The sequence below is a fragment of the Camarhynchus parvulus genome, chromosome 15, assembly GCF_901933205.1.
Source record: "Camarhynchus parvulus chromosome 15, STF_HiC, whole genome shotgun sequence".
NCBI lineage: Eukaryota > Metazoa > Chordata > Aves > Passeriformes > Thraupidae > Camarhynchus > Camarhynchus parvulus.
The window spans coordinates 252,527-272,429 of record NC_044585.1 but is presented as its reverse complement, the minus strand read 5'-3'; the positions used below and the strand labels follow the sequence as shown (position 1 = coordinate 272,429).

The 19,903-nt window shown below is 54.0% G+C and overlaps 2 protein-coding genes across 2 annotated transcripts; one reads left to right on the top strand and one right to left on the bottom strand.

The window, feature by feature from the left end:
• The first annotated feature begins 6,327 nt into the window (after positions 1–6,327).
• P2RX6 (purinergic receptor P2X 6) lies at positions 6,328–16,125 on the top strand. The gene is given in 12 exon segments (XM_030959199.1): positions 6,328–6,662; positions 6,716–6,878; positions 7,078–7,149; positions 9,175–9,250; positions 9,685–9,778; positions 10,058–10,138; positions 10,873–11,014; positions 11,190–11,299; positions 12,548–12,641; positions 14,214–14,279; positions 14,976–15,053; positions 15,788–16,125. Coding segments are annotated over 12 exon segments (1,173 nt in total). The 5' UTR covers positions 6,328–6,504; the 3' UTR covers positions 15,827–16,125.
• Positions 16,126–16,688: 563 nt separating this feature from the next.
• On the bottom strand, positions 16,689–18,401 carry LOC115909690 (transmembrane protein 17B-like). The gene is made up of 4 exons (XM_030959197.1): positions 18,243–18,401; positions 17,846–17,949; positions 17,347–17,460; positions 16,689–16,986 (listed from the first exon to the last, which is right to left on the bottom strand). The coding sequence occupies exons 1-4, from the start codon at positions 18,358–18,360 to the stop codon at positions 16,705–16,707; spliced, it is 618 nt and encodes a 205-aa protein (XP_030815057.1). The 5' UTR covers positions 18,361–18,401; the 3' UTR covers positions 16,689–16,704.
• Between the last annotated feature and the right edge of the window lie 1,502 nt (positions 18,402–19,903).

Here is a 19,903-nt window from a genome sequence, read left to right as displayed (position 1 = left end):
ACAGGCTTTAAAATGGCAGCCTGTTGTAAGAGAAAACACTGGCTGCCCAATCCATACTCTCGATTCCAAACAGATGTAAAATGAAACCATTCCCATGTGCAGCTCCCAGAACCCTGTTTCATGGAGCTCCAGGAGCAGCTACTTGCTGCTTCCCTGCGGCTGACCATACACCTGTTTTCCAGAGCAGTATCCTTCTCCAAATTATCTTAAAAATATAAATAAAGTCCTCTATTTTCTGGAAGCCATGGCAATGATGTAGTCAGGCTGCAGGAAATCAATCTCTTTCCAGAGCTGCAGGGAGGTATGTGGGTCAGTGCTGGAGTGGCCAGTGCTGGGGCTCTGGGAACTGGGAAGGGCTTTATGGGCCATGGGGCAGGAGCAGCTCTGGCACACGTGCTCTGAGCTGGATTAAGAGGGTTAATATGAGTCCTGGATGATAATCCCCACAGAGAGCATGGGAGTGGACAGGCAGCAGCCAGGGCTGGCTGAGCCTCTCCAGTGATGCTGCTGGACTGGGAGAGTAGCTGGCAGGGCAGTGCTGGTTTATTGTGCCCTGGGAGGACAGTTCCCATAAGGCAGCTGCAGCAGGACAAGGAGAAATGCAAATCCAGAGGGGAATAAAATGGGATTTGTACTAGAGAGAAAATTGGTGTTGGGGCTGCCACCTACCCCCTTTAAATGGCAGTGAGTAACCGAGGCTGTGGACTTTAGCCCCAGCTGCAACTCAGGGGTGCTCCAGGGATGGACACAAGGACTGAGCCAGTGATGATTTTGGAGGCTTCAGGGCACAGAATCACTGCTGCAGGCCATGCAGCCCCAGGGATGGGACTAGTAGGAGCTGCACAGGTCTCTGGGCTGTGGGAGATCTTACAGAGACCACTGGGTTGTGGAACCCACATGGATTGCTGGGCTCTTGCTTGGGAAAGCACAGGGGAGCAGGAGTTGCAGGTGCACAGTTTAATAACTGGAATAAGCAGCTGCTTGCAAAGTTGAGCCTTGTCCATGCTGGAGGGAAGAAAAGGGGAGCCCCAAGCACCGGAAGGGGGTGGTGGGTTGCACCCAGGAGAGAGCAGCTCCACGTCCTAATTAAATGACTTCCCAGCCTCATGTTTCTGAATTATCGCCCTCCCCCCCGCCCCCAGCTCTGATAGCAGCACAGATGAGCTGCAGGGCTCGAGAGGCTGCCTGTAAGTAATCCTCTCATTATCCTGCCCTGCTCCCCTCCTCCTCCTGCAGACACAGCCCGAGGATGAGGTAAGCACCACGCAGCATTCCAGGATGCCAGCAGCGGTGTATCTGCTCCTACCACCAGCAGGGGAACGGCAGGTGGCAGGGTGGTCTTGTTGTCCCCTTGTCCCTGCACGATGTGCAGGTGGTCAGGCAGACAGGTCCTTAGGTCATTCCAGGAGTGTTTGTGCTGTGTCTCAGCAGCCCCCCAGCCACAGCTCTTCCCTGTCCCAGCACTTTCCAAGGAGCTGTGCAGGCGAGGGCACAAACGCTGTGGGCCCATCCCTGTGGCACAGGCTCCATCCAACACCAGATGCATCCGCTGCATCTGCTTTGGGGGCAAGGGAGGAAACGGCCATTTCCCCACATGTAACACACCACACAAACACAAAACTGCAGCTACTGACTTCAATCATCTTAGCGTTTTTTTCCAACCTTACAGATTCTATAAAAGGAGAATAAATCTTCCCCACATGCACAGGAGGCATGGAATGAAGCAGTGGATTGAAACTGCCATGAGGAATATTTAGGCAGGAGACCAGAAACGTTTCCTGAGGCAATGACAACTTGGCCTGAGGTTGTGAAACATCTGTCAGATGCTGGCAGGAAGGAGCTGCAGCGAGTGGCTCCTCTGGAGCCAGGATGACTGATTTCTCATTACCCCACACCTCTCTTGCTAGGCTGGAAGCATTCTAGGGCAGCCAATCCTTGCTGGAACAAGAGCCAATGCACCTCTGGGCATGGCAGCACACTCAATATCCTAAAGGAGATGAAAGTGCTCAAGAAAAATACTTGGAAAACACAAAACCCCCTTTTCTGTGTGGCAGGAGCAGCTGGAGCCACACTGGAGGCTCCACTGCCCAGCCCTGCCTCCGAAGTTTGTAACTGCTACAGCGAGAACGTTGGGATCACCTCTAACTTACACCAGAGGAGTTCCACATGGAATCAGGCAGTGAGCTTCCCTGGAGTAGTAATGCTCATTTTCCAGAAACAGGCAGCTGGAGCAGTCCCAGAGCACTGCAGCAAAACAAGCTGGCAGATCCTTCTGAAAGGTGACAGGGACAGTCAAGGCTTCAAAAGGCCACTGAGCAAAGTGAGAGCTACTCAGGAATTCTGGAAAAATATCATTAGTGGCAATCAATGTGGATTTGTGTAACCTCTGTGCTCTGACTCAGAGAGGACCTGGAAAGAGGCAGCAGTGCTGGTGTGCTGTAACACCTTCACGAGGCACCCAACTGCTATCGGGCACTTTTGCAAAGAAAACAAAAAGGAACAATATGGAATTGACACTTGGACAAAGAAAAAAAAAGGCTCAGTACTAGAATCATTGAATCCCTTGTAAGCAGGGATTCAACAAGTCTTCTGGTGAATTATTCCAAGACTGGTTTCCAACACAGAGAGAACACAACTGAGTTTGAGGAAAGAGGAACAGTAATTCCAGCAGGGGAGATTAGCAGATAAATTTGGAGTAACTGGTATTTCAGTCTAACAGAACTACAGTTCTCAGAGTAAGTCCCTACATGTTAATTCCTCACAACCTTTGGCAGCAGCTGCCAAAGCACAGCAAATCCCTCCAACTTCCCACACAATCCTCCCGGCCAGCCCCAGCTCCAGCTGCCTGCTCCCTCTTCTCCCGGCAGCCCTCCGGGAAGGCAAATCCCACCTGGGAACAAGGCAGGCCTGTGCTCGGTGTCCCTCAGCCACCTCATCAAACCTCAGGACAACGGGATGCTCGAGGTCCCCATCCCAGTGACACTGCCCAGTATAACACTGCTGGCTCACCTGGTGCGTTGAGGTTCCCAAATGGTCTGTTGATCCTAAAACCACACAGTTCTGACTCTAGTGACAAACAAATTAATGTGTCAAAACATGGGCAAGTGGATCTTCTGCAGCTGGTGAATAAGGACAGACTTGGAGTGTACTGTTTCATAGGATTTTAATTTGCATCTCTTGTTTGGAGAATGCAGGGAGGGCTAGAGGCAAAGGACATAACAGAAGCAATAAATGGTAAAAAATATTTTAAAATATAAGTACTTACATTGATTTAAACCAAGCCCTATAAAGCTTCTGTGTTCAATATACAAAGTTTTCATCTGGAGACTGAGGCAGTGTCAGGATGGTTCTGATGTTTTTAGAGACAGCCCAAATTTAAAGACTGCAGCCTGTATTTATAAATTATATTTGCAAATGATTTGGACAGACAGTTCTGAGACAAAAGAACAGGCTTGATTTATTAGATACATAACTATAAAATGATTTGTACATTTATAGGACAGACCCCACTAGGTAAATAATATAATTATTTTCAAATAAAGTAGATAAACTTTATAGAATCACAGAATGTTTTAGTTGAAAAAAACCTCTAAGACCATTAACCCAGCACTGCCAACTCACCACTAACCACCAACATGTGGTCTCTTTCAGCCTCAGAGGCTGGAAGAACTGGTTCTTATTTTGGTGAGTAAAATTTTTGTAGAATAAAAACAATATATAGACTACAAAACAATATCTGTATTGATTTATGAATCAAAAATTAAACCATTCAAAACATTCATTATAGTAATTTTGACTCTAAAAAGGAAAAATCTGGAAACAGAGAAATGAATCATAGAAATCTAGAAACAGAGAAATCTGAAACAGAGAAATCTGGAAACAGAGACATGTCTGTGACATGTCCATAGATACTGGATGATTTTCCCCTCTTAATTCCAAGGTCCATGTGATCCCAGGTCATAGATGACTCTTGGACAGGCACAGGCACAAGGCCAACAGCACATCAGCTTCAGGTGAGCTTTCACAGTTTAAGAACAGGAGTGAAAACAATTCCCTGCTCCAAGCCTTTGGCCAAGGCAGCTGCCCTTGGCTATGGAAATGGTTCCAGCTGATTCTAAGTTTAATCCAATGTTTTCTGCTATAGCCTTTCCAAAAACCTCCCCTAAGAAAAAATACATGAAACCAAACAGCTTAAGAGTTAAAAGGAAGCTTGGGTTGGTTCATGTACTTCTCTGCAACTGTCTGTATTACCTCTAGGTGATTAAAACATCTTTTTCTACTTCATTTACCACAAGCCCAAAGCAGAAGCTGCCAGACAGTGAAGCATGTACGTTCTTTGACCTCATGTTGCCAAGACAGCAAAGAGGCACTCAAAGTCCAATCACTGTGACAAAGCCAGGGGCTGGTGCTCACAGGGCAGCTGTGACTGTCCTGCTTGTTCTCCAGCTGGTGGAGCCTGCCAGGGAGCTCCCACAGCCTCTTGGTCCTGGAACCCCAGAGATGCTGGAAATCCGAACAGGTTTGCTCAGCAAGTGTTCTGTGAGTTTCCAATGAGGTAGGAAAAAAATGAGGGTGTGGGCTAGGACAAATGAAAAGGAAAACATGGCCATGCCTGAAGCCGAGACAGCTGAGGAGAAGTACTGGACTGTAAAATGAACAGGAGGTGAGCAGGACAGGGGTGGTGACGAGCAGCCACTGCAGCCTTCAAAGGTAAAGCCAAGGAAAGCAAGCAGGACCTTGGAACAAAGGAGGTGGATGGGCTGGGCTGTTCTTGGTGGCCAGAAGTGGTGAGGATTAAGGTTGTTTTCTCTCCTGTGAGCCAATGAAGGCCACTGAAGACATGAAGGATGTTCAAAGAGGAGGCTGTAATGGGTGAGATGTGTGAGGGCTGAGGATTATAAAGCACTGGATGGAGTGCATGTTGAATTTTGCATGAAAGACACCACCCAGGGAAAACATGGATCTGGCACACAGCATTTCAGAAATATTTACAGTTAAACAGAAGCATGGCCATGACCTTGTGATTATACAAAAGATACTACAAAATCAAATTATTTTCTCCATCCATAGATATTAGAGACAGGTAAATTAACTGTAAGAGACTTCAGAGAACTATTCCAGACAAAATAAACTTAACAAAAAGGTTTATAGTCAAAAATGAGTAGGAAAGGCTGTACTCTTTTATGGTCCAAACTACACATTTCTAAGATGCTGTGCCTGCTGAAAGCAACTTCAGGTGGAACTACCTGACATGAATGTACAGAAGGTTTATAATTTCTTCCTAAAAATACTAATTTAAAAATGTGGAGTACTCCAGGGGAGATGACATAAAGAAAAATTCTTTCTGAGATGTACTGATCCATTTACACATCCCATCCTCCCACCTGCATCCAGGGAAGGAGATGATTCTGGTTCCTGAGCAATTCAAAGCAGTCCGATGGCAAATCCCCTCTGCTGGCCAACATCACATCTCATGTGGTGAGCCCTGGGCTCTGGTAGGTCCCCAAACCTCCAGCAGGGCAGACTGGAATGGGTCCTTGATGTATCCTTGATGTAAAGCTTGGGTTGCTCCAACATCCAGAGGAATGACATAATTTTCATTAGCTGGAAAGAAAAATTGTCCGTCCCTTTGTTGGGAACTGGTCTGTACTGGTTTGGCACAGGCTGGTAGAGCTGGCTGTGCTCACCTGGAGAGGAGAAGGCTCCAGGGAGAGCTCAGAGCCCTTGCAGGGCCTGAAGGGGCTCCAGGAGAGCTGGAGAGGGACTGGGGACAAGGGATGGAGGGACAGGACCCAGGGAATGGCTCCCACTGCCAGAGGGCAGGGATGGATGGGATATTGGGAATGAGGAATTGTTCCCTGGCAGGGTGGGCAGGCCCTGGCACAGGGTGCCCAGAGCAGCTGGGGCTGCCCCTGGATCCCTGGCAGTGCCCAAGGCCAGGCTGGACATTGGGGTTGGGAGCACCTGGGACAGTGGGAGGTGTCCCTGCCATGGCAGGGGTGGAGTGGAAGGGCTTTAGGGCCTCTTCCAACCCAACCCATTCTGGGATGCTCGTTGCGGGGAGAGCCCGCGGCTGGAGGCGGCGGAGGCTCGCCCGGCTGTCTGGCAGGCCCCGCGGCCGCTGTGAGCGCCTCCCGGCCGCCATGACCCGGCCCCCTCCCGGTGTGGGGGCGGCACGCCCGGCCCGAGCGCTCCCCCTGCCCCCGCCGCCATGGCAACGGGCAGGGGCGGGGCTGCGGGAGGGGCGGGGCTACAGTGACGGCGGCCGCCGGGCTCGGGGCCGCCTTTCGTTCCTGGTGCCGCTATCCGTCCTCCCCGTGCCCCCCTTTGCCCTTAGTGCCGCTATCCGTCCTCCCCGTGCCCCCCTTTGCCCTTAGTGCCGCTATCCGTCCTCCCCGTGCCCCCCTTTGCCCTTAGTGCCGCTATCCGTCCTCCCCGTGCCCCTCTTTGCCCTTAGTGCCGCTATCCATCCTCACCGTGCCCGCCTTTCCCCCCGGTGCCACCATGCCGGGCCCGCCCTGCGGGTCCCTGCTCGACTACAAGACTGCCAAGTTCTCGCTGACGCGGAACCGGCGGGTGGGGCTGTTGCACCGGCTGCTGCAGCTGAGCGCGCTTGGCTACATGCTGGGGTAGGGACCCTGCCCTCGGGCTGGCCGCTCCCCGCTGGGGCAGGGACATCCTCCCAGCCCTCGGGCTGTCCGGGGGTCCCTCAGAGCCCCCCGCACATCCGCAGGTGGGTGCTGCTGCTGCGCAAGGGGTACCAGGAGCGCGACACAGCCCCGCGTGTCGCCGTGGTCACGAAGGTGAAGGGGGCGGCGGTCGCCGAGGCCGCGGGCCGGCGGCTCTGGGACGCTGCGGATCTCACCTGGCCCCCGCAGGTACGGCCGGGCCCCGGGCGGGGACAGGGAGGTCACACGTACGGTCAGTCATCTTGACAAGGGGATGCCGCGGGTACCGCTGGTCTCCCAAAGCCCTGGCAAGTCCGTTAGTGCCTGTTCTGCCCATGGTGTCACAGTGCGTCCTCTTGGACCCACCCTGGTATCAGCCTCCCTTTGACAGCACCTTCTTGCTTCCCAGGGAGAAAATGTGCTTTTCCTGGTGACGCATTTCATTGCCACAATCCAGCAAGCCCAAGGCACCTGCCCCGAGGTGAGTGAATGGACCTGCCCCAGCCTGGCCTCGCAGGGGTGAGATGGAGCCAGTGGTTCTGCTGCTCAGTGGAAGACCAGATAAAAGGGGAAATGGATTTATATTCCCACAAAACCCAATTCCCCTCATACTCACTGGGTCATAGCGCTCCCCAGCACATCTGCACCTGCTCTGTCATACCTTAATTAGCCAAGATGTGTATGCATATGCTCTACCAGAACTGTTTCTGGTGGCCAGGACAGGGGACATGGGGCCTCTCCAGCTCTGAACTCTGTGTGTGGTGGCACTGTATGACCATTCCAGGCTTTCTGCTGCCCTTGAACAAGAGGATGCCTTGACACACAATCTATGGATACCTGTGTCATGTTTCCTTGATAACTCCCTGCTGCAGTACTAGTGTCCATCTTAGTGTCCTGTTTTTAGGAGGAACAGAACACAAGGTCTAGATGGTTTTCCAGCTATCCCACACTAAATTGTATATGTTCTCTGGGAGAATTCTTCCCTTTAAGGCTGGAGTCAGGCCAGCTCCTCTGCTGAGCTCTCCCAGGCTGAACTCAGCTCCGCAGATGGGAGCAAATGTCCTTTAAGCTGAACCGCTGCTGGCGCTTTGTACCCAAGTCAAGCACCAATTGTCCTAATGGTCCCTTCAGCTCCTGCTGTGGCCAAATGCTGCAGAGGAGAAACACTGGGTTTGGGTTGGGGAAAATGGCACCAATGATCTATCTTTAAAATGTTGAGAACTCCTAAGGTCCGAACAGGGAGGAAGACAAGTGGTGTAGGGCATTTCGGGGTTCTCCCAGGCAACCACAGGCACCCCTAGGTGCTGGGTTTGCAGTGTGCAAGGCAAGGACACACAGAGCTGAGGATTTCATTCCGTTCCAGAGCTGGGGTGTGTGTGGGTGCCTGTCCCAGCCTACACCCCATGCTAGTCTCTAAGAGCTCCTCAGTTCCTGACACTGGGACTGTAGATGACATTCATATTTGGAAAGCTTTGAATATTTAGCAGTGGCAGCTTTTGGCTTTGCAGGAAGTTTGAGCTGCCTTAATATTCTTGATGACCAGTGTTTGGTGCTGGCAGATGAATTTGTCTATGGCCAGAGGCAGCATCGAGCACGAGCTGAGCTGTTTCAGCAGCTGTACATGCACTTAAGTCTTTGCATCCTTTTATCCCTTTATGTTCCTTTTCAGACTACCAAGTTCCCTCCTTCCCATGCCTTCTCTTCCTCCCATTCCCTAAACACCTGGTGCAATCCCCAGATGTTCTCCTGCATCCCATAATGACTCCAGACCCCTAGCAGACCCTACCCAGCCCAAAGATACTGCTCGTCTAATATCATGTTGGTGGGTTTTACACCTGAATGAATGGCTGAGGCTGTCCTGGGGCAGCCCAGGGAAGGCCTGAACAGACCCCCACTTCTGAGCACATAACTGAGGATTCCCCTCCTGCATTTGAGCCTCTGTGCCCTCAGAGCTTGGGGGGTGGGTTTCTGATGAGCTGGTGACTCCTGTCATGGCCTGGGGTAGCTGGGGGAGGTATTAATGGTCTTCCCCAGCTATGATCATCTTTCTGTGTTTGAATAAGAGGTTTTTACTGCTCCTGACAATCAGGTAGGTCCAGAGTAAGCGTGAAGGTCTCTTGAAAAACTCGTGTCATGCTAGATTTAGGGTCGATTTAGGGTCTACTAAGCTCTTCCCTGGGGAATTCATCATGGTACTTTACAAGGTGCTTAACGGGCTCAGTTATTAGGGCCCTCCTGAATTCCTCTCTGCTGGTTCCCAGTTCCATCTGGAGGTAGCTCCTGAGCTTCCTCTGCCATTGAGCAGCAGGGCACAAGTACTCTGGAGAGGAAGGATTGCCCTTTGGACATGCCTCTCTTCTGACTGGCTAGAGGCTGGTGAATGTTCATCTCTGTCTGGGAAGCACTTGGAGAAGCAGGAGCAGCAGTGCAACAATGTGGGGGAGTGACAGCATGGCCTCAGGTAGCTGCACAGCACAGTGACAGCACTTCTCTCTGTCCCTCCCAGAGTCCCTCTGTCCTCGATGGGATATGCACAGAAGATGCAGATTGTCCCACGGGAAACCCTGTCGTTCATGGCAATGGTACTGGGTGTTTTGCTAAAGAAACAAAATCCTAGAATGGTTTGGGTTAAAAAGGACCTTAAAGCTCATCCTGTTCCACCCCCTGCCGTGGCAGGGACACCTCCCACTGTCCCGGGCTGTTCCAAGCCCCAATGTCCAGCCTGGCCTTGGACACTGCAGGGATCCAGGGGCAGCCCCAGCTGCTCTGGGCAGCCTGTGCCAGGGCCTGCCCACCCTGCCAGGGAACAATTTCTCCCCAGTACCCCATCTAAACCTGCCTCTGCCACTAGGACACCCTTCCCTGTGTCCTGTCTCTCCAGGCCCTTGTCCCAAGTCCCTCTCCTGCTCTCTTGGAGGCCCTTTAGGCACTGGAGGGGGCTCTAATGTCTCTCCAAAGTCTTCTCAGGTGATCAACCCCAACTCTCTCAGCCTGTCTTATATTGTCTTGTTTCTAGGGATAAAAACTGGGAAATGTTTGATGTTCAATGCCACTCATTCCACCTGTGAGATCTATGGCTGGTGTCCTGTGGAGAATAGCACCCAGCCCAGGTAATCACACATGAGGAGACAGCAGATACTGGGAACTTTGGCTCTCTCCCGTTGTGTTACCAGGAGTCTGACCACATATGCCCAAGGGACAACCAGGCTCTGGGAGACCTCTGACATTGACTTTCTGGTCAGTTAAACTCAGAGGGCATCACCCAAGAGCATTTCTTGCACCTGTCCATTGTAGCCAAAACCTTGGGGTTGCAGGAGAGACTGCAGAGCTTGGGAAATGGGGCCTTGGCCACCGTGCAAGACTTGACTTTATTGGTGGTTGTTTTCTAGGAAACCTCTTCTGGCTGAGGCAGAGAATTTCACTCTTTTTATAAAAAATACTGTCCACTTCACCAAATTTAACTTCTCCAAGTAAGTACAGTTCTTCCCAGCTGGGCTGAGCATGCAACCTTGTCCGGCCTTGGCACTGAGCCTGGGATGGGGCTGAGGGGCTGAAGCACTTGTGGAACCAGTGGCACCCAGGGCAGGTGGTGCTGGGGCACTTAGGCCAGGACAGGTGTTGAGGTGAATACAGGTCACTTCAGCTGTGCTGGGTGTGCAGCTCTAAGAGCAGTGGGATGGGGACACCCCAGAGAGAGGGACTGGTGTCCATCTGCCCATGTAGAGCACTGCAGAGAGCCGGACAAGGCCAGCTGTTCCCAAGCTCTCATTTGGAAATGAAACTAATAGTTTTGTCTTTTAGTCCTTGCAAAGTGGTTTCACAGAAGGCAAGTAAAGGGCTGCACTGGCCTCACAGTTCCAGGCATGCTGACTGTGCTGCCTTACCACAGCAGGAGATATGGCATGAACTGTCCCTGCTGTTACCCATAGCAGAGACCAGAGCTGTGTGCTGGGAAGAAACAAAGGAGCACAAAGAGGTGGAAGGGAAGGCCATGGCACCTGCTATAGAGGATAACTCCATGTGAGATTCCTCTGGGCTGGTCTTTCTCCACCCTCTTCCATCTGAGGCTTTAGGCGAGGCATTGACTGTCCCCCCCGATGCAGGAGCACTGGCAGGCCCAATCCAATGGGAGGGTCCCCTTTGCAGTCCCACAGCTGGGCTCCATAACTTCCCACACCCCTGCCCCCTCTCTCTCCTGTCTCAGGTGCAACACCTTACAAACCAGTGACCCCAGCTATTTCAAGAGCTGCACATATGATCCAATCTTCAACCCCTCCTGCCCTGTGTTCCGTGTCCGTGACATGGTGGAGGCAGCTGGAGAGAACTTTGGAGACCTCGCGCTGCTGGTACTTGTTTTTTATACAACTATGGAAGGCAATTCAAAATTCCCCAAGGATGCGAGCAAGAAGCAGAGGACTGACCTGAAATGCTAAGGGAATATTTGATCTAGGAATGTCTGAACAGTTAATGACTCATCTAATCTGATTCCATGCTTTTCCTGGAATAAAATGTGTTTTGCAGGGGGGAAGCATCAGAGTTCTTATCGAGTGGAACTGCGACCTGGACCACCCTGCTACCCAGTGCCAGCCACACTATTCCTTCAGCCTGCAGGACATGAGGTACAATTTCAGGTGAGGATGCTGGGACAGTGGCCACACAGGATGTGGGATCAGCACATGGCAGTTGTTTGAGATTTCAGTTCTGATGGATGCTCTGACAGGAGCAGCAGGGACAGGCAGTGTGCCTCGATCAGTTCACAGATGACACTGAACTGGATGGGAGTGTGGATCAGCTGGAAGACAGGAAGCCCTGCAGAGGGAACTGGACAGGCTGGATCGGTGGGCTGAGGCCTGTAGTGTGAGGTTCAACAAGGTCAAGTGCAAGATTCTGTCTTGGGGTCAGAACAACACCGTGGAATGTTCCAGGCTGGGGCAGAGTGACTGGAAAGGTGCAGGCAGAAAAGGATCTGAAGGTGAACATGAACCCAGGTGCACCCAGGTGGGCAGGAAGGCCAAGGGCACCTGATCTGTGCTGGCACTGCTGGGGCACCTCCAGTCCTGGCAGATCTGGACCCCTTGTGCCAGGAGAGACCTGGAGGGGCTGGAGCGTGTCCAGGGCAGGGAACGGAGCTGGGAAGGGGCTGGAGCCCCAGGAGAGGCTGAGGGAGCTGGGAAGGGGCTCAACCTGGAGAAAAGGAGGCTCAGGGGGGCCCTTGTGGGGTCCTGCATAACTCCTGACAGGAGGGGACAGCTGGGGGGGGGGTGTCGGGCTCTGCTCCCAGGCCCAACAAGGAGCCTTATTGGAGGGAACAGCCTGAAGTTGCACTAAGGGAGTGTTTAGATTGCATGTTAGAAAAAAATCTTTTCACTGAAAGATTTATCCAGCCCTGGTGCAGCTGCCCAGGGCAGTGGTGGAGTCCCTGTCCCTGGAGGGATTTAAAAGCTCTGTAGATGTGGCACCTAGGGACATGGGTTAGTGCTGGGTTAATTGTTTGGACTTAAAGATCTTAGAGACCTTTAAGGCATTGGGAAATGGTAGCTCAGGGCAGGGCCTGTCAGTACAGGGTTGCTGTGGCAATTCCCACACTTTGTAGCTCTTTTGTGTTTGGAGCGGAGCAGGGCATTACCCACCTGAGGGCAGGGAACTGTGACTGTCCCCCCCTGGGCTGGGCACACTGAGAGCTGCGTGCTCCCAGTGACCCAAACTGGATGCTGAGGGGATGCTGATGCCCCACTGTTGGTGCCAGTGAGTCATCACTGCACGTGTCTGCCCAGTCTCCAGCCTGGAGGACACACAGGAACCCAGAGGCCCAGCAATCCTTTGGCACTGGCACCCCCTTCCCTCCCTGCCTTTCTGAGCTGTCCCAATGTCTCCCACAGAACTGCCTCCTACTACTGGGGCTCGCAGCAGCAGCTCTACCGGAACCTGCTGAAGCTCTACGGGATCCGCTTTGACCTCTCCGTGCACGGCCAGGTACCAGGAGCTCCTCGCCCCAGGGCTGACTCCTCACACCACTGCTCCCACCCTGCCCCCGTGGTTTCTGCCACCCTCACTTCTCCCCACCTGGGTGAGCTCTTCACCTCTTCCCAGAGTTCTCTAAGCAGAGCAGGAGAAAACAGTCTCTCCTATTTGGTAATGCCCTGAGGGGGGAGATTTCCCTCTCTGAGGGTCTGACATGGGGGCCATGAAGTGTTCAGTAGGCAAGGTGAACTGGGCTTCGGGGTGTCTCTCTGAGGGTGTTATGGTAGGAGCACCCTGACAAAGATCAACGTGAACTCTACTAAACCTGGACAATTAATCCCTTCTTGATTAAAAGTACCCTCAGGGGGAAAAGGTGTGGCGTGATTAAGGCTGGATATGCCCCAGCCATGTGCACTGAGAGCTTGGAAGCGCCCTGTGCCCTGGACTCCTCCTCGGCACTGTGGGCAGGAGGTAAAGGGGGATTCTGCTTCTCTGCCCTGCTCAAGTGCAGTGCTGCACCTGCTCTGGTGTCCCCAACAACAGAAAGATTTGGAGCTGCTGGAGTGAGCCCAGAGGAGGCCATGGAGATGCTCCAGGGCAGGAGCCCCTCTGCTCTGGAGCCAGGCTGGGAGAGCTGGGGGTGCAGAGGAGAAGGCTCCAGAGCCCCTTGCAGGGCCTAAAGGGGCTCCAGGAGAGCTGGAGAGGGACTGGGGACAAGGGATGGAGGGACAGGACAAAGGGGAATGGGCTTCTCAGGGTTAGATGGGATACTGGGAAGAAATCCTTCCCTGTGAGGGTGATGATGCCCAGGCACAGGCTGCCCACAGAAACTGTGGCTCCCCCATCCCTGGAAATGTCCAAGGCCAGGTAGGATGGGGCTTGGAGTACCCTGGGGTAGTGGAAGGTGGCCCTGCCCATGGCAGAGGGTGGAATGAGATGAGCTTTAAGGTCTCTTCCAACCCAAACTATTCCATGTTTCCAAGATTGTTGATGCTACTCTGTGCAGCATCACTCACAAACTCAGTGCTTGGCTTTCCAAAGAGGGAGCCTGTGCTGAGACCACTTCCCACACTGAGAGACGTCCACAGCTGGTCTTTCATGCTCAGCAGTGCCCTTTGTACCTGGATAAGGTGAAGCACACAGTGCAGGACAGGGTGTACCACTTCCAGGCTGAGAGAGCAGGTCCAGGAGCTGCAGAGCAGGAGAGAACAGCCAGAAGAGAAACCACCAGACTGATTTGTGAAGGGAGGGACACATCACATCAGGGTTGTGTTTGCTGGGATGTGGTTCCATAGGTGGCAGCTGCAGCAAGAGGGAAGTTCCCGCTGTGCCTGCAGGAGCAGGGGGGTCACAGTAACCTCTGCTGCTTCCAGGTCATCAGGCACCTCAGTCCCTTCTTTGACAACCAAGGGGGGTTGGAGTCAGTAAAACAGCATTTCCTACAAACCAGCATGGGGAAATATCCCTGGATCCTTCCAGCACCTCCTGACTTTGAGCATGCTGCCCCGTAAGGCTCAGCCCACAAGCTTCTCACCGCTCTGACCACTCTTCACCCTCTCTTGCCCCTCCACTGTTTCTCACCAGGCTGGGAAGTTCAGCATTGTTCCTACTGCCGTGAGCTTTGGCACCAGCATCGCCTTCTTTGGTGCTGTGAGTACTCCAGATACATTCTTCTCCTTCGGTCCATGCCTTGGGAATTGCCACTTCTCAGTTGTTTCCCTGCCTGCCTGGGCACAAGGTTTCCTTAGTGGCAGCCAGCACAGAGGGAAGATGGTCTGGCAGGGTGTCAGCTCAAGCCTCCCTGTGACCATTAGTAATGACACCACTGGATTGGGATCCTGAGTGCTGGCAGAGTCACGTCTCATGGTGGTCAGGTTTTTGTGTGGATCCTGGGACAGAGCATCACTGGGATGCTGCTGGCAGGAGAGAGCAGCTCCTCTCTGCTTCTCCTCTGACTGAAGGGATGCAGTGTCCTGTCACTATGGTGGGGCAGCCCCTTGTAGAGCCCTTCTGTGGCTCTTCCCTTCCAGCAGAGTAACAGGGAGGTCCCCCACCTGCGCCCCTTTCCCCCCTGACATGCTTATCCCAGTCCATATGTGACTGTGAAGGTGCTGGAACAGCCCTCCCTGTCCATCCCTTGCAAGCCTGGGGATCCTGTCTGACCTCCTGTGCAGCTCCTGGGACCAGGCTGGGTCAGAGAGGAGCCGGTGGAGCTGGCTGGAGGCAGGACTGGCTCGCTGCCCCAGCAAATGCCCACAGCTGGCTGCAGGGCTCAGGGGGAGCCAGGATGGAAGGCCAGGCATTCCTGTGGGAAGGTTCCCATCTTCAATGTGTGTCTGTCTCCAGGCTACAATGGTCTGTGACCTGGTTCTGCTCTACCTTGATGCGAAGGCTGACCTTTACTGGAAGGAGAAGTTTGAGGAGGTAAGGAGAGGGCCACATGAGAGAGAGGAGGTCTTGAAGTGAATCATTTTGGATTTAATGATTTTCTGCCCTTTGGTTAAAACTCAGTTCCCAAGATCAGGGGAAAACCTGGTGGAGCAGCTCTTAGTTTTCAATTTTTGGGCTTGCTTGCCAGTCTGAACTGGGAGAGGGATCCAGCTGGTGTTGGAAGTCAGGGAAAGTTGCACCATGACCTCAGCTACTGTCAAACATCCATCAGTGGGTCACCATGGAGACCTTACCTGGAAAACTGACCCAGCTCTATGCTTTTCACCCTCTTCCAAAGGGAATCTTATGGGACTCCGTGCAGAGAGGGGCCAGCTCCTCAGGGCACATCCTGATCTGTGGTTCATTGACAGGTTCATGTGCTAAGCATGATTGCATTGTGGGAATTCGCTGCCCTGGTGAATCAGGGAGTCACAGGGAGGCCCCTACAGACCAGAAGAGCTGGCAGCCCTGCCTCAGGACATTTCCAGCTTTGTCTGGCCAAGTCTTTGGAGCCTCTGAGGGCTGAGATCCCCCATCTCCTGGTGAACTGTCCCAAAGCTGCTCCATCCAATGAAGGGGGAAACTTTCCTAATACCTGATCTCGAATCCAGAGTGGGGTGGGGGTCCTGGACAGTGAATCTGGTTGCATGGAACCAAGCAGAGTAGCCAAGGGCCACCTGGGCTGCCTCCATGACTGTTGTATACTGATGTCCCTGTTCATTTTGCAGGCAAAACCTCCTAAAGGTAAGCCTAAGGCCACAGCTTAGGGGCGTCGGGAATACTCCACCACAAACACCCTTCCCTGCAGAGCCACCTGCAGGTAGACACGATGGGGACACGGCTGCAGCCCTGGTGGAGGAGGGCTGGTGGTGGCCCAGGTGGGCACTGCTGGGGTTAGGGCCTGCCTTTCCTGCAGAAGCACTGGCAGCAGCAGCAGCAGTTTTGGCTCCTGGAGCACAAAGCCATGCCAGGGGCAGCTCCCAGCACTGAGAGCCGGTGCTGGAGCAGAGCTGCCCACAGAGCTCCCCCAGAGGGTGCTGGGGAGCAGCTGCTCCTGCTTGGCACAAGAGGCTTAAAGCATTTTGCATTTCTCCATGTTCCAGTGATCATGGGCCTTGATTTCCCTTGAAAAACAGGGATGCAATGGAATAAAGCTGTTCTGGAAGTGGGAAGAGATGTTGCTCTGTCTCTAGCCCTGGAGGGACTGTAAGGTTGTGGAGTGCTGCTCTTGCACCTCGTGGCACCCTTCCAGCTGGGATGGCTTCATGTAGGCCACCTGGATCCTCAGAAGCTCCCTGGGAAGCTCAGGGAGGGTTTATGAGCCAAGTTCTAAGTTCCAGCCCTGGGCTGGTACTTCCTAGGGGCGTGCAGTGGCTCCTGCACCCTGATTCCTGCCTCCTGTCAGGGCTGATGCTCAGCAAGGACAGGCACAGCCCTGGGGTGAGCTGGAACATTTCAGAGGTGCTGACCCCTCCCTCCACTTTTCCCAGGCTGTGTTAGCTGGTGCAAGGCAGGGATCAGCTGGGCTGTGCCTGGGTGCTGTTCTGGGACCTCCACAAAGCTCAGAAACAGTGTCTGTGGGTTCGAGCACTGTTTAATGCTCCTTGACAGGACCAGCCGCGTGGGGTGGAGGGGTCATGCAGCATCAGCCCATCTCGGCTGCCTGTCCCTCTGTGCCCCCAGGCTCCAGCCGGCCCCTCCCACCCTCCTGGAACTGCCGCAGGTAGAACTGTGCCGCCAGCTGCTTGGTCATAGTCCTCAGCACCAGGAAGGCAGCCACGATCTCCAGGAGGAGGAAGGCCAGGAACAAGCTGTGCATGGGCACCTCCAGCGGTAGGTGGATGACCTGCCTGTCTGACAGCAGGAAGAGCAGGAGGGGCAGCTGGATCAGGAAGGAGAGGAGCAGGAACCCAGCCAGCTCAGGCACCTGCAGGATCAGAACCTGCTGAGATAGGCCAAGGAGGCAGTGGTGGGCTGGGGGGACCCTCTCTGCCCCTGGAGGCTCCTGCATTAGCCTCTGCTGGCCTTGGAACCCGGGGACCAGGGATGTCCCTGCTCCATTGAACTGTGATCAGATGCTGTCAAACCCCCCCGTGGAGGGACAGAGCAGGAGGGCAAATGGGGTCCCCTTCATTCCCTCTCTCCAGGTCATGCCTTTACCCACGATTCTCTTCTAGGACAGCTCCAGGTAGACCTCCAGAGAAAGGACAGTGATGGGCACATGGCTCCTAAGTGAGGGGATATCCAGCTCCCCCATCTGGGCTGGGCCAGGGCAGGCAGTGCTTACCTTCTCCTGGAGGTTCCCCAGGTAGCCCAGGTAGAGGCGGGAGCCCTCAGCCAGCGAGAGGATGAGGAAGGCTGTGACCAGCAGGAACTGATAGTGCCACGGCAGCAGGTGGTACTGTTATGGGGGCACAGCCTTGTCCAAGTCCAGCTGTCCATGCCCAGCTTCCCCTTCCCTGTGCACCATTCCCTGCTCTCCATGCCCAGGTCCCTGTGCCCTCCTCCCCATACCCAGCTCTCCATGCTCTGCCAGCTCTCACCATGCTGGTGCCCAGCTCTGCCTACTCTTCCCCCCCATTTTGACCATTCCTGCCTGGAAAGTTCATGATTTCTATCTCTAGCAGAGATGAGCAATCTTTTCTCATGGGGGTCAGGGTATTTTGGGGATCCATTAATTCTGAAGAGGCTCCTCTGTCCCCTGCCCCCTTTGTCCCCCACCCCATGCCCAGGGAGACATGGCAGGAGCAGCTCCCCCCATCCCTACGTGCCCCATGGGATGGTACCTTCAGGTGCAGCATAATCCCCTCAGCCAGGCACCAGACTGGGAAGTAGTAGGCGTTGAAGTAGAGCATCACCTGGAGGGGCAGGCTGGACAGCACCTTGTGAGCTAGGCAGGACAGGCAGGGATGGGCAGGCTGCTCACCAGCCCCGGGGTCCCCCTGCCCAGAGGGACCCCCCTCACAGCTCGAGGGGAGCAACAGACCCTGGGTCCCACAAGCAGCTGATTGCAGCAAATGTTCTTATTTTTGCTCCCCTCCCTGGTGCATGGGCTCAGGGACCCTTTGGGTGCTGCTGCCTCAGAGGCACCCAGGGGCTTTGGTGATGTGCCGAGCAGGGCCATGGGGATGGACAGACAGCCCCTGCTCCCAAGCCCCCTCTGCAGAGCCCCCGTGCCCATACCTGGCTGGGAGGTGGGGGCAGTGCCGCTGTCCCACGTCTTGTTGTTGATGAAGAGGGAGCCACTGAAGGCCACCAAGCCCCGGCGCAGGCTGGGGGGCAGTGGGGTGGGCACAGCCATGGACAGCAGCTGAGCCCTGCTCAGCCCAGCCCGGCTCAGCCCGGATTAGCCAAGAGGGGATCAGTGAGGTGACGGGCCAGGCTAATGCGCAGGGCCACGCGGCCATTGGCTCCCTGGGGACAGGGCTGCTGATCTGGAGGGGGGATCTGGGAAAGGAGAATTCCCACCTTGGAACACCAAGCCCACGCAGGAATCATAAGGTGGAGTTACAAGGAAGTCACAAGTCACAGAGCATCTCCCCTCAACAGCATCTCCAGGGGGTGACAGCAGCTTGTACCTGTCACTGTGACTTGCAGCAACTGCACCCTCTCCCAGCCAGGCTCTATCAACACAAATATTGCTCAAAGACCCCTGACAGATGAGGATGCCTCATGAGAGGATGGTACTCTTCACCTGAAATGCTTCTTCAAGGCCTCCAGGTTCATGGAGCATTTACCCATCACTGTGAGTTCCTCAATCCCCATCCAGGCTCAGGGGTGCTGGAGGGCAGTGGGGGATGATGTATTAGGATGTGGCTGAGCCAGAGGTGAATGAGAGGAAAAGGTTCTTCAGGAACTTCAAGTTTAAAATCACAAAATTATTAAGGTGGGAAAACCCCTCTAAGATCATCAGGTCAAATTATTATCCCAGCACTGCCAGGGTCACCACTGAACCATGTCCCCAGGTGCTACATCTACACATTTTTTGAACACTTCCAGGGATGAGGACTCCACTGCTGCCCTGGGAAGCCTGTATAAGAGCTGGACAAACCTTTCCATGAAGAAATATTCCCCAATATCCACCCTGGCCCTGCCCTGGCCCAGCCTGAGGCCGTTCCCTCTGCTCCTGTCCCTGTTCCCTGGAGCACAGCCCGAGCCCCCGGCTGTCCCCTCCTGGCAGGAGCTGTGCAGAGCCACAAGGGCCCCCTGAGCCTCCTTTGCTCCAGGCTGAGCCCCTTCCCAGCTCCCTCAGCCTCTCCTGGGGCTCCAGCCCCTTCCCCAGCACTCTTGCCTTCTCTGGATACGCTCTATAAGTGTCAGTCCTACCCAACAGATCTGGTCTCACCTCATTATCTTCAGCCTCCAACTCACCCCATAAGGTGCATCAGAGAAGCTGCCTCAAATAGTGGGAGCAAGTGCTATAAATGAGGTCCTTAAAGGGCCAGGAACTGTCAAGGAACACAAGAAACCAAAGAAAGAGATGATTCTTTTCCTGGATAAAGCTAAAGTGAAATTGCAGAGCTCACTGCCATATGCTGCCAAAACCAAACCATCTGGGACTGAAAGCATGGTTAAACCAGCACCTGACTAGCTGAAGTTGTAGGATCACAGAATGGTTTGGCTTGGAAGAGATCTCAAAGCTCATCTCATCCCAACCCCTGCTGTGGCAGGGACACCTCCCAGTGTCCCAGGCTGCTCCCAGCCCCAATGTCCAGCCTGGCCTTGGGCACTGCCAGGGATCCAGGGGCAGCCCCAGCTGCTCTGGGCACCCTGTGCCAGGGCCTGCCCACCCTGCCAGGGAACAATTCCTCATTGCCAATATCCCATCCATCCCTGCCCTCTGG